Below are 14,836 nucleotides of genomic sequence, written 5' to 3' on the forward strand. Positions count from 1 at the left end.
AATAATTTCAGATTTTCCCTATATATACTAAAATGGAAACTTCTTCCAATAGCCATAACTTCCTCATACGAACTCCGATTGACGCGTTCCGCATGTCCACGAACTCGTATCGACGCGTTCTACAACTTTCGTGAAGGAAGTTTTCCGAGAATCTCAACATATAAAAAGTCAAACTTCACACGACCCCCTAAACTGTGAAATTCGAATAATTATACGTACAAAAACTATTCCACTTCACATACAACCTACGAATAAAGTACAATAACAGATATTCGTACAACTGGTCCATTATTAATTACTAAAATTAAATAACAGAAAACCAGGTCATCACAAATCTTGTCCGATTTCTTCTGCAGTTTGTTTTCTTTAGATTGCAATAGATCTTTAGCCTTCCACAAGTAAACCAATTCTGATGTTTTGAACACATAATTCTTGGGAAATATGGAACAATATGCAAAACAATGTTTGAGTTGTGAAGGCAGGTACATATAGCTCAGCCAAAGTGACGGCAGAATGTCACTCACCAAAGGCAACTCCCACATGTCACTGTTCAATATAGTTTCCTATTCACCCACATTTAAATTAGATCATAAAGAGACCCCAAGGGACTTTATAGCCAAAGGAAGACCCTGGCACTTTCGAACAATTTGTCTACCGATTCCTCCAAGATGTGTGCACGCACCAACACCTGCATTTTGAAGGCATTTTTTTTCAAATAATGACCAGCCATCTTCCTCAGGCGCCATTGGCATGACCAGCCATCTTGCTTCTTGTTAGCTTGCCATTACTCTGCTCGCATTACTCTATCACAGCAGCATTAGCTTCAACAGTGATTATACGTACAGAAGAAAGAGAGGTGTGGGCAGCCCAGTATCCATGAGCAATCTTCAAGGTTTCAAGCAAGTTGAGATGCCCAAACAACTTGATGCCCTCCATTTTCTCAAGAATAAAGAGGTAGACATCCCGATATAAGAGAGAATCCTGGGTAACAGCCCTTCTCAAGAACAGAATTTAAATTATTCTAATTAATCAGGGTATCATATCTGGTTGCTGAGATGAGGGGTTACAAATTTTCGTAACTGAGATGTTGTATGTAGAGAACAGAATATAGAGGATATATAAGCCCATCTTTTACAAAATGCAATGCCTAAGGCTTCAATTCCATTTTCTTTGAGGCATTATTGTGGACTCGAGTTCAAAAGCCTATTAGAAGTTCAATACAAACCCGACTTATGTGTTACAAATTACAATGCAAAAGATTAAAAGATGCATAGATTGCAGTAATACCTTAGAATTTGATAATCACAATTACAACTGATGCCAGCAAGACATCCGAACATTGAGCATGTGAACAATCTTAGCCTTCTTTTAACATACGGTTCTCCAGGAGGTCCAAGAGTTGAGGCCATGAAAAAAGATTGCTTACTGAGATGCTGCACATAAAAAACAGGGCAGACAGAGGATGCATTACCCAGCTTTTTATTGATTAATTGACATTAAGATGCTGTTAACAATGCTCCCTGTATATATATTTCTTTATAAACAATACTGACAAGGATGAATTACAGAGGTTCAATCATGTATATTTTAACCAATTTCGAAACTACATCTCTGTGACACAGTCTGATTTCCTCGTATTAACACTCAGTCTCACTCCAATCTCACAATCCACACTGTCCAATGCAAACCAACTATGTTAAGCTTATATTAACACAAACTTGAACTGCTAATAATAACAACAAATGCCTACATTACCTTCCAGAATCTTGTTGTGGACATTCCTTGTTAGATCTTATAGGAAAATGTTCAACAGAGTTACCTCCCAACCAGACAAGCAAGTCCCGGTCTTCATTCGAGAGCTTGTATTTGGATCCATATTCAAATAAACCTTTGATCAAGGTCAGACCAAAGAAAAAGAAAACCTTTGATTAGCAAAGCAACCTCTGTACCATGCAACAACATTAACAAAAGACAAAAGAGGTAATTGATTTCCACATCATCCAATACACACAAACTTCAACCTTTGCTTAAGGTCAGACCACATAGAAAACTTTTGATTAAAGCTTTGTTAGTGAAGCTACCTCTGCACCAGGCAAGAAGCATAACAAAATACAAACACGTCATCCAATACACACAAATTCAAACTCAATAGATACCCAAACACCTAGACCAGAGGTATAACCATACAACACTTTTGATCAACTATGCAAACAAAAGTTTGGTATGATAAAGAAGAAAAAGATTCATGACAGGAAAACAACATATTTACATACCTGACAGGTAATTGCATGATTACGAGGATGATTACAAGAATTGGGACAGCCTCAATGCCTGGAAGTGATCATTTTGTGGGGGATGTGAGCAATCTTGGGCCAATATTCCCCACTCTCTGTGGCACAGTTTCTCTAGCAAGTGACATCCAATGATATGTATTTCACAAGGAGAAATGGGTAGCCCATTTTCTGGCAAGCACTGCAGCACAGAGCAATACGAAATCTCCAAAATCTTAGGAGAAGTGGGTAGTCCACTTTGAGGACTACCCACTGCAGCGCATAACAATACCTTATCTCCAAAATTTTAAGAGAACTTGGTAGTCCACTGTCTGGAAAGTACTGAAGCGCAGAGAAACAGCTAATCTTCAAAATTTCAAGAGAGTTGAGATGCCCAGACCACTTGGCGCCATCCATGGTCTTAAGATTTAGACCCGGTAGATCGTTAGATGGGTGAGAGTGCTGGGAAACAGCCCCTCTTCCGGAGAAGAGTTTACCAAAGCCAAGTGACAATGCGAGTATTCGGAGCCCCTTGTTCGGATTCTGCATAACTTTTGCATTGAGTTTTTTACCATGCCTGATGTCAAATGATTTTAATCGTGTAGGCAATCCCCTTCCACAATAGTTGACAACTTTGGGCAACCTGATACTGACAAAAACTTAAGAGATGGGAGGAGTGAGTGCATATGTTGCAGCCAGGAACCCAATTTCCAATAATCATAGATACTCATCTCTGTCAAGTTGTAATGGGAAATTAAGTCAGACACAGATCTCTAACTCTACCACTTGACACCAGAAACAAGATGCTTAAAGAACTCACACGTATTTGCAGCCAAAGCCACGTTTTCTTATATCATATAACTCAATCATCCAAAGTCTTACAAGTACCAACATAAATAGTGATGAAAACCTAACCTAATCTGGAAAGTAATAATAAAATATATGAGACTTAAATGTTCGATACAACAGGACGTCATTAAGGAAAAGAATCATAATGAAGCTAGGATGATTATTTCCTAATGTAATCATGCAAATAAGCAGGAGGTTGTCCTTGAGTTGTCCTCTTGGGCCTTCCTTCCTCTAAGTTGGAGGATACACCCGTATCAAGTTGGGTCCATGCAACCCACCATTGGGAAAAGATACAATATGTCCAAATTCTGTACTTTTGGTTTTGTATAGATAGGCTATGGTCCCATGGATGTTCTGCATATTCATAGCTCGGTTTTTAAAAACTTTCTATACAAGTTACCTGGTGTCTGAACAAATTTTGTGAATTTATTGCCAATAGTGATGGAAAATTAACTTACAAGCAGTAGAAATTCACCAATAATAGTCAACATTGCACATAAGCAAGCAACAATCGTATTTGCATCAACTCATAATCATCAATAGAGATAATCTGATGAAATCTTAAAAATTGGTATTCATCCAAATCCTATGGACCAATACACACAACACTTACAATTTTAATAGAAAATATTTCCACAATAGTTAACTACATCTATGGACGAAATAAAGCACGTGTTATTCTAAGTATAAATACCTTCAGTGGAAGCACCATACTCTTGTAAACTTGTAACATCTTCAGAGCTGATATCACGCAGCAACAAAATACATATAAACATCACTACCAGCTTGACCCTGAAACTGTGGTCAGAAGAGAATGCCTACAAGCAAAAGGAAATTAGATTCAAGATTAGTAAAGATATTAATGAATGACTAGACTTTATTAGCCGCCCGCCAGTCATTTAACTTCTCCAAAGACTGATTGTCTTGGTACATAGGAATCTTTGCAAGATTTTCTGACTGCTTCCTCACATGAGATGGATCGACGTTGTAGAAGACTGGTAGAACATGTTGACCAGAGGAGGTCCTCTTGCGTTCAAGGATTGTCACAAGCTCATGAAGGCACCACCTGATGCACACTCTTTTGAAAGCACAATAACAGAACTTCGATCGTGATTGTTGGAGTGCTTTCTCTAGATTTTCCTTGAAACTTTCTCCCTTCTCAAGTTCAGGGTCAACTCCCGAAGTACGGAGTCAAGCGTTGACAAGAGCTGTATAGAGGTGATCTGTAAAAGTCTTGCGAGTGTCCATGCCTCTGAAACTCAAGAACACATCACAATTAGTTCCAGAAGGAGAAGTAGCATATTCAGAAGAGGAGGTTTCTGGACCTCTGAAAATTGAAGCCTTCAACAGATGTTTCTCCTTCAAGGCATAGAAATATCCCAACAAGGAGTAAACTAGTCATGGCCAGTTACCAAGATGAACATTTTGCTTAATGGGATGCTGCATGTGACAAAAAGAGAGGATACATTAGCTAGCCAGCTGTCCCAAAGCATGAATCCCTGGCCTGAGGCTAAGAAGTGCCTCACCAGTACTCTAGCTACATGTTGTTAACTAAACTCATCAATTTACTATTTCATGGAAGGGGAAGCATCATATTCTTATCAATGAAGGTGCAAAAGTTTCTGGTCCTCGGGTTATCTACTTACAAAGAGTAGGTGTTTGCTAATTGATCAATGAAGGTGCAAAAGTTTTGTTGTGAGAATGTCGTTAGAAACATTAAGAAGTTCCCAATGAATTCAGGAATCTTCCCTTCAAATTTGTTGCATGATATATCAATGACCCCAATGTAAGGGATGATCAATAAGTTTCTGAAACCTAAATACTTCTTTTCTGGAAGTGCTATTTGCTCTGTTTTTAGCCAACAATTCTCTTCAGGCTTTTCCAAATTTCGATTTATTTCTATTTGCAATTATCAACGACAAAAAGAAAAGTAAACGCCATGCCTGTGCATTCATTTTCTTATGTGAAAGGTATCATCTTTCTAATTGTAATCATCAAAGACAAGAAAATATAGAACCCTCAACCCACTCCTTACTCTCTAATCCATCGAATCAGCAATTGAAAACTTAATAAATTGTAGTTAAGGACTGCCTACCAGGTTATCTGAGACCGAAACGACTCTTTCTCTCTGCCTTCAGTTTCTGCATCTCACACCAACCCACACGAGTCGTCTTGTTAGCATTTGCAATAATCAAAAATCAAACTTGATGCTCTTAGCAACTTGGGAATTTTCATGGAACTGAAAAAAAATAAAAATAAAACTTCAAACCAAATTAAATTGTATCAGGAGCTTACCCACTTAACTTTCACTCCTCTTCAACCTCCAACTAGCACTCTGTAATCTCAAACGGATGATTTGGTTTTCTCCTGCTTTACAAAATCAAGCTCAGTTGCACATCTCTGCAACTGCAACCTAACCAAACAGCACGGAGTCTTCTTTGCCCCATTTGCAATAGCTAAAATAGATTAGCAATGAATTAAACAACCTCACCAAAACATACAGACCCCGAATTACACAACCAGTTTTGAACAGCGTTGACAGGTAAGGATTAAGGAATGCTGAAACGGAGTGGCTTTTACTTCTGTCAAAGTAAATAGACCGAAGGTTAAAACTGGGCTTTGAAGTGAGCTTCACTTTATCTTCCTCATAATCATCTTTAAATAACCCAAAGGTACACACCTTAAACTTTCCCACAAGTTTATGTCCAATTATATTTTAGTTTTCTTTTTTAGAAAGAAACCGCCCAAGGTACTGCTAGTTTTGAAAGCATGGGAATGTTCTATGTAAGTGTTTATGTAAGGGGCAGCAAAATCAAATATCTGAAGAACTGCTCAATTCATTTATTCAAAAACAAAAAAGTTTGGTACTGTCTACTAGTAAAGACAGAACTAGTTCATGCTGAATTCACGTATCTTCTGGTGTAGATATAGGTAATACATACTGCAAACTGCAAAATGCCTCTTTGTACTATTTCTATGTCTGCTCCTTGAAATTTGAAGCCGTTGATAGTAATCTTGACATCACTGCAAAAGTTTCCCCAGCTATATGAGGGCCTGTAAGTAAATCAATGAAGTAACAATAATAAAGACACCTCTGTTTCAAAAAAAATAATAATAAAGACACCTCTCGTGGCCCACCGGAATGTCCTAAAGGGTCAGTGAGTTGATAGTCTGCCAAAGAATTTCCTTGCTGTGACATGCTGCACATAAAGAATTGGCATTGAAATTTCTTTTTTCCTTAGTAAGATGTGTAACACTCGATTAGCTTAGAAACTGGAAAGGATTACAGAGAAAGGATGGAGACCGAGTTCTGTTCAGTGAGGATGCAAAACTGGTGGTCCTCATGTATTTTTTGCCCCATACACAGAACCAAGATTCGGCTAACAAAATTTATTGCTCCTGAGATATCATAATATTGAAGAGCTCAGTTAAAATTTTTTGCCACAACCTTTAACGTCATTCTTCAATTCCATATGATATCAAAGTGACTTCAAATTTATGAGAGTCCAACAGCTACAAGTATTATGAGATGCTGCATGTAAAGAACGGAAAATAACAGGATACATGCATTAGCCATTTTTTCAAAATGCAGGGCCTTAGCCACAACCTTTAATAAGATCATTAATTCTTCAATTCCATATCATATGCAAAAGTAAACATACCCTTAGCAGCAGCACTGCATATAGTTGTGAACTTGTAAAATCTAGGGAGATGATATCACACTGCCAACAAAAACACATAAACATCACTACTAGCTTGACCCTGAAGCAAGACAATCCAAAAGTTGAAGTAGGCTGAAGATTATATAGATATTAATGATCGAGTATACTTTATCTGTACACTAAATTTCTCAATTTACTATATAGTTTCCACACTGTGTCTACAGCTTCTAATCTTTCAATGGAAAAATTGAAGACACAGTAGTGTATATTTGAGCTCAAACAGTTTTTAGAAAATCAAAAATACATGCCCCAGATCTTTGTTATGATGAAAAAGATTACGACGCCTAGATTTTTTGTAGTAGCTGTTGACGTTATGCTAGATTAGTTAGCTTGAGTTTTAAGTTTTTGTGGTACTTAATATTTTGTGTGGCAGAGTTGTGAAGATTAAATTGAAAGAGCAACTTTTAAATCCTTCTAGAAAGACTTTGATGAAAGACCAAATCAGTTCAACTAGAATGAAATGAAGAGAGATCAGAACAACTGACCCAAAATTGGCCCTCAACTCTCTGTGATTTTCATTCTGCTTGGAAACTCTAAATATATTCTTGTGTTTTTGCGATTGAGTGGAGGAGACAAAGAACAGTCTGCAAGTTCAGATAAGAAGAGAAGCAGTAAATCAGAAATTGCCTACAAGAGTCGAGTGAAGAGGTGAGTAAAGCTAATCAACTGAGAGAGAATTTGAGAATTATACTTACAACTCATACATCAAGACATGGCAATATTGGTCCTGCGAGCAATCTTAACCTTGGCCTATCTCTGTCTTAACATAATATCTATGAGGTTGTTCGTCTCTATAACTAAAGTCAAGTAGCTCGATAAACATTCCACAAATGCTAAAAATAAAAAGGGAAGTGTCCAACAGATCTTTTATTTGTAGTTTTTTTTTTTTTTTTTTGAAAGGGATCTTTTATTTGTAGTTATAATTTCATAATATGGGTTAATCAAGAGCTGTGGAGCATGACAGTCAAGGTTTCTATTAGAATCATCATCCATATTGAGTCAGACATTAAACAGAACAGATAAAAGGGATTTAACCAAATTCCAACTTCTTCTTTACCTAAATAAAATTATCATTCTTGCCTTTTAATTGAAGAACCAAATTCAGGAGGAAATGCTAATTGCTCATAATTGTGAATCACTAGGACTACTCTACAAATAGACATGAGAGAGAGTTCATTAGTAAAGGAATAAGAATGGTACCCCTTCCAATATCCACCATCAGTGCCCATCTTGGGTCCCTGCAGACTTGATTCCAATAAGGTACTTCTACTGGCACCTTCCCCATTGAAAAAAGAAAACAGATTATTAAGCATAAAGATGTAACAATTGTAATGATAACTTTTATTATGTGTAGCTCACAAACTCTATTGTAAATCTAATAGTGAAAAAGAAGAACACCCATAGAGTCGCATACAGCTAAAGAGGTGCTAAGAGGGTTGACATATGCCTAATTTTGACATGACCTTACAGCAAAGATACAAACTCTTTTTTAACAAAAAAAAATACAGCAACATAATCCTTTCAATAATATAATCTACTACAGTAAATTATTGGCAGAAATTTATCAATAAACAAACTGTAAACAACATTTATTTCTTCCCAAAACGAAAAATAATGGATGGAATAACAAAATACCGACCTCAGAAAAACTGTGGGTGAGATCAAGGTCAGCATTTTCCAAGGCCACAAGGTCTGGGGCTCTAATCAGCATTCTCCAATAGTATTCTGTTTAGAACACTTTCCCCAGTATCCAAATCACCAACAACCTTAGTAAGGAAAAGATCCCACTTGACATTGCCATAGATATTACTCTAGTGATTTCAGCTTCCTCTCCCGAGTCACAGAGCCCCTCAATCAACATAGCATAAGTAGACTTGTTTGGCAAACAGCCATTTTCGAACATCTTCTCCTTACAATAAGCTTCAATGACAACCCCATTAGTAACCTCATTGGCGCCAACCCCATTATCCTCCATCTCATCCATAACCTTAATAGCCTCATCCATCAATAAGTAGTCACATCAGGAAACTACCCTCTGTCCAAAATCTCACCAAACACTCTCTTGGCACCCAAAATGGTAGTAAAAGTCACCACACTAGGCACAAATCCCATGGCAGGCATTTCGTCGAGCACCTGGGGTGCAGTCTCTAGATCAATATATTACAACTAAACACATTCGGCGCCGCTCCGAATCTGTACTCGTGATTCTGAACCAATTTCGGAATGGTAATAAATGTCTTGAATGTGATTTTGGGGCTTGAAACGACGCCGTAATTGGCTCCAATCTGTTTTCAGAAAATGAAACTGTTTTGGCTTCACCTAAAAACAGACTTGAAAACATTCTGTTTTGTTTGCTTCACACATTCGCAAAGCTAAACTAAATTATTGATGCCATTAACTAGAACTACACTTTCTAGTTGCTGTATCTGGATTGTGATTTATATATATTTATGCTTTCGACAAAAAATACCATGTCCCAACAGAATTTGAGTAAGAGTTAATATTATTTGATTTATTTCATGACGTTATTTCATATGATTAACAAGAAATTAAGATGGAATTGAACTTATTTAAAAGATATACCTCTTTTTGATCTTGTGATGTTTGCTACCACAAATAAAGAGGGATTGCACAACCGTACAAGTAAAACTCCTGAAAGTTACAAATCCTCCCTACCTAAGAATGCATACATATAAGAAATTGGAAACACAACTTAAAAACAAAGAGCAACATGCATGATCCAACACTCAATTTCTTATCCTTTTTGAAAACACGATCAGTACTGCAACAATCTCAATGAACCACACATTCCACTTGGTAATCACAAAGTCTGCAACAACCACTCCCACCAACAAGCCACTCCCTGACCCTGCCACAACAAATTTCCAATCCAATTCAATTCCAGAGCCCGAGTCATTATCTTCTGATGTTGAAGGTGGAAGTTGAGTGCCCACAGAATTTCCACATTTCTTTGGCAAGAAATCTCCGCACAATCCTTGGTTTTCTAGATATGAAGTGCTGTCAAATGTGGTGAAGTGGATTCCTCGTGGTACAGGGCCTGTGAGATTGTTGTGAGAGACATTAAACTTTGAGAGAGAATCAAGCTGTGCCAGTTGCTGAGGAATCTCACCAGAGAGCTTGTTATGTGAAAGGTCCAACGATTCAAGCCTTGATAAGTTGCTCAAGGATGATGGGATGCGACCGGTGAGAATGTTATTGGAGAGATTGAGTGACCAAATCCCCTGGAGTTTCCCAATGAATTCAGGAATCTGCCCTCCAAAATTGTTGCTTGAGATGTCAATGAGTATCAAGTCCTCTCGAATTCTTGGGTAGTATCTCTCCACACCTTTACAGATTATCGTGATTGAGTAATACTCCAAATCATGAGTGATAGTTGTTGTTCCATTTCCAGAAAAAATGCATTCAAAAGGAAACTGACCTGAGAAATCATTGTAAGACAAATCAAGAATACGCAGCACCGGGAATTGAATATTCTTCTTATCATGTTTCAGAATCACTCCATAGAACACATTGTGGTCCATTTTCAAAATTTTCAACTCAGGGAGAGCCCCCAACCAAACGGGGAAGGTATCATTAAATTTATTGTGTGAAAGGACTAAGCATTCAAGACTTGCACAATTCGCCAGTGACCTTGGTAGTTGCCCATGGAAATTGTTGTGACCAATATCTATCATCCTTAAATTGCTTCCATTGGTGTATGATTGAGGAAGATTTCCATGAAATGAATTGTTTCCAAGTTTCAGAATTTCCAGACTCGCACTAAAGTTTCCCCCACACTGCGGTAAGTTGCCAATCAACTTGTTGTTTGACAAATCAAGATATTCAAGAGAAGTCATATTGCAAATCATTGGTGAAACTTGTCCGGTCAAGTTGTTGTTTGCAATGTTATAGTACGGTAAGGATGTTAAATAAGGTAACAACAATAATTCACGAAACATATTGAATGACAGGTCTAAGAATAGTAGGTGAATCCTGGGAAGGACAGCTGCAGTTTTCTCAAAGCCTGACAGGAAGTTATGAGAAATGTTGATGTATCGCAGAGTTTGGGTGCTTATGTTCCACATCCATTTTGGTACTTGGCCTTGCAATTTGTTCCCAGAGAGATCTAAATATACCAATGCTTCTTGAGATCTTAGGAAATCTGGGAACTCTCTTATGTTGCACCCACCCAATCTTAGATACTCAAACTTTGGAAGTACGGTAGTTGCATTATTCAAAAATCTAGATTCAGTGAGCAATTCCAGTTTATTATAAGATAAATCCAGGATGGTGAGTTTTTGTAGGTTAAGAAACATGTGAAACTCTACTACACCGCTCAAATTATTATATCCTAGATAAAGGTTCTGAAGATTAATGAGATTGAACAAGGACTGGGGGACTGAGCCATGAAAATAATTATTAGAAAGTGATAGATATGTAAGTTGGGTAAGGTTTCCCAACATAGCTGTAGGGATTTGACCATTAAACTTATTATATGAAAGGTCCAAATAGATGAGATCCCTAAGATTACCAAGTGACAATGGTACCGGACCTTCTGAAATATTGCATGATCTCACACCCAACTCTTTCAGTGAAGGAAACCTTTCTATCAAAGAAGGGAGGTTTATGAAAAAATTAGTGGACGAGAGTTTGAGTGACATGAGATCAGGACTACTTCCACTATAGTCATCAGGAAAATACCCCGTGAGAGCAGGGTTGTAGCTCACACTAAGAACCTTCAAATTCTGTAATTTAAAGATTCTTTTTGGTAATTTGCCAGACAGCCCGCAGTCATCAAGGATGAGGGATGTCAAAAGAGACAAATTTGTCAGGGTGTCGGGTACTGTGGATGATATATTAATATAAGAAAGATCAAGTGTTTCTAGGCTAGTTAAATTTTGAGCTAGGCTTCTCAACAATTCTTCATTTCCTGTGAGAGCAAAGTTGTAGCTCACACTAAGAACCTTCAAATTTTGCAATTTAAAGATTCTTCCAGGTAATTTGCCAGACAGGCCGCAATCATCAAGGGTGAGGGATGTCAAAAGAGACAAATTTGCCAAGGTGTCGGGTACTGTGGATGATATATTAATGGAAGAAAGATCAAGTGTTTGTAGGCCAGTTAAATTTTGAGCTAGGCTTCTTAACAATTCTTCATTGGAAAACATATCATAATTGCGAGATAGATCAAGGGAAGACAACTTAGACAGTTGTCGAACTTCGGATGGGACATGACCAGAAAAGGCAGAGTAAGAGAGGTTGAGATACCTGAGCCTTGGAAAGTTCCTGATGCTAGTGGGAACTTCAGATCCTATGAAGTCATTATAAGCGAGGTTTAGACGCTGAAGATGAACAAGACTGAATAAGGTGTTGTTGGAGCTGAAAGAGCCATAGAGACAACTGCTACTAAGATCAAGCCCAATCACGTGACCCGTCTTCTCATCACACTCTACGCCATCCCATGAGCAGCAACTGCTGTTTGATTTCCATGAAGAAATCTTTGGATAAGCACCCTCATACTCTGAAGCAAACTTTCTAATGACAAAACTTTGCTTGAATTGCAGCAAGGCATAGATCTCGTCATCATGGCAAGTAGGAGTATTATATGACTGCAAAGAGTTGGCCACCACAAGATGGAACAATACAATTGTTGAAAGGATATAGATGGACACAATTATTAAGCATAGAGATGATAACCCCATGATTTATGTTTAATTTGATAAAATCCATATTAAATGAAATGAGGTATTTATAGACTGAACCAATCGTCCTTGATCAAACAAGTCAACAGTGTAAGAAACGCGTTCGTGCCTTTTTGCTCTTTTCTTTTGTGGGTGGACAAATCAATGGATGACTTATAATTTACCTTTTGCCTTTTGTTATATGAATCAAAAGGTTCAATTAATATTTGTACTCATTTGTCTTTTTGACGAAGAAAAAATAAACCAATTACCTTTTGTCTTTCCCCTTACTACTTTTTGAGGGACGACTTCAGACTTCAGACTTCAAGGTAGTGGGAAACTTGTGGTTGGTGGCCTGGTGGGAAACCACAAATAATTCAGCTTGATTTTTTGTACACGTTTATTTATTTATTTATATTTCTAATTGGACTACGCAATGCAAAAAAGGAACAGTAAAGTATCCCCAAACCAACAGGCCATTTAGGAAACAGATCGCAATATATAATTATCATTTTTTATATATATTTTTTCATTTTTTGTACTCATTAGGGGTTTATTTTCACATTGTGGTTGACTTCTTGTAATTTCTGCTTTGATGGTCAATAAAAGTGTACTTTTTCTCCTTAAAAAAAAAGGGTAAAAAGAGTAGTGCTTTGTTACCCAACCAACCAAATTTTGGTCGATTGACCTTGTTGGTAAAATAAAGGAGAACGCGCCTCACGCTCCTAGGAAAAAAGAAAAAACCCGACGGTGTGTGTTTTCTCCCGGCCGAACACGGCCGGCGTTCCTGCCCGGGAGAGGATTGATGTTTATGAGATGTAGTGGGCTTTCAGGACGACGGTGTGGTCCAGGGAGAGTGGATGTTTCTCCAGTTTTGGGCGGCACAGATCAATCTCAAACTGTCCTTCTCAGATCCGGGGCTGAGGCAGTGGTGCAGCAGCGACGGACTTCGGCTTTCCGACGGTGGTTTCTGGCGTCATCGTTCCTGCGTGGGTTGTGGCTGTGGCGATTCAGATCAGATCGAGGCAGTGGAGATCTCGAAAGGGATCTGTCTCCACTTTGGTCTGGGATCGTGTGGCCGTCTTCCTGGTGTAGGGGCTGACTCTGGTGTAATAATTATTTTATAAATATTTCTTCACTTCATTTGAGATATATCCTAAAATTCTTCACTTTATCGGAGATATATCACAAATATCGTAGATCAGCGAGCGGCTTTCAACCACCTAGAGTATTTTTTTGTTTTTATAAACCTATTATAATTTGTCGTGTATAGGTTGAAGACAAAATAAATCATAATAATAACGAAGAAACAGAAAATAAATAAATAAATAAATAAATAAATAAATTTTTTTAATGTTGAAATGACCATTTTAGCCCTCAAGGGTCAGACTTAACGTCCAATTTGGACGGAATAGTAGAAATTGGACACGGCGGATTGAAATTGGAAAGTTTAGGGGGTAAAAATTTAAAATTGAAAGTAGAGGGGGTGAAATGATGACACCCCTAAACCTCAGGGGGGTAAACTGAAATTAATCCAAAAAGAAAATAGCTGGTGGATGAGTAAAAATCAAATTATCTCACGACATTGCCAGCAGCAGAATATATAGATAAATACTAAATATCGTTTTACAAAAAGACGATATTATATATATATATATATATATATATATCTATATATATCAGATCCTATCCAGAGCGGAGTTCCGCTTTGAAATTAAAGTGTGAACTTCAAGTTTTGGGTCGTTTTTCGGTCGCATATCTACATCTCGACCGTTCAGTTTTTAGGCACTAGTGTATAGATCATCTCTACAAATTTTCAGCCAAATTGATGATCGTTAAGGTATCTAACTTGCTTAAACCAATCGACGGACTGAATCTATCAACCTGAACCATACTAGCTTTAAGGCAGTGATCAATGCCTTAATGATCATCAATTTGGCTGAAAATTTGCAGAGATGATCTATACACTAATACCTAAAAACTGAACGGTTGAGATGTGGATATGCGACCGAAAAGAGACCCAAAACTCGAAGTTCACACTTTAATTTCAAAGCTGACCTCCGCTCTGGATAATAAATATATATATATATATATATATATATAACTTGTCTTTTTGAAGATTAACAATAGCTTTTCACATGCATTGTCAGTTTTATAATTTATGAAAATTAGAAATACGATGGCTTTCTAATATTTTGGTCACCTTCTGACACGATATAATTGGCTCCAAAAAAAAAAAAACTTCGAGTAAATGGTAGAAATTGAGCAAAAACATGGCAAAATCTTCATAATTGCCTCCAGAATCTATAGCTTCCCT

The 14,836-nt window shown here is 37.5% G+C and overlaps 1 protein-coding gene across 30 annotated transcripts; it reads right to left on the reverse strand.

Moving 5' to 3' along the window:
• Positions 1-336: 336 nt before the first annotated feature.
• On the reverse strand, positions 337-12,560 carry LOC112193704 (receptor-like protein 6). Of its 30 annotated transcripts, none has more exons than XM_040518228.1 (12): positions 9,425-12,560; positions 8,481-9,126; positions 7,537-8,117; positions 7,327-7,425; positions 6,782-6,841; positions 6,244-6,651; positions 5,415-6,211; positions 5,215-5,260; positions 3,814-4,559; positions 2,274-3,003; positions 1,756-1,888; positions 337-1,433 (listed from the first exon to the last, which is right to left on the reverse strand). In XM_040518228.1, exon 1 carries the CDS (start codon positions 12,538-12,540, stop codon positions 9,589-9,591), a length of 2,952 nt encoding a protein of 983 aa, XP_040374162.1. In that variant the 5' UTR covers positions 12,541-12,560; the 3' UTR covers positions 337-1,433; positions 1,756-1,888; positions 2,274-3,003; positions 3,814-4,559; positions 5,215-5,260; positions 5,415-6,211; positions 6,244-6,651; positions 6,782-6,841; positions 7,327-7,425; positions 7,537-8,117; positions 8,481-9,126; positions 9,425-9,588. The 30 variants fall into 30 exon arrangements, with proteins under 30 accessions (XP_040374162.1, XP_024189709.1, XP_024189702.1 ...); XM_024333941.2 differs by lacking the exon at positions 337-1,433 and having other exon boundaries at positions 1,441-1,888; positions 9,425-10,187; positions 10,281-12,560; XM_024333934.2 differs by lacking the exon at positions 337-1,433 and having other exon boundaries at positions 1,441-1,888; positions 9,425-9,899; positions 9,972-12,560.
• Positions 12,561-14,836: the final 2,276 nt, after the last annotated feature.

Source organism: Rosa chinensis, chromosome 1 (genome assembly GCF_002994745.2).
Source record: "Rosa chinensis cultivar Old Blush chromosome 1, RchiOBHm-V2, whole genome shotgun sequence".
Classification (NCBI taxonomy): Eukaryota; Viridiplantae; Streptophyta; class Magnoliopsida; order Rosales; family Rosaceae; genus Rosa; species Rosa chinensis.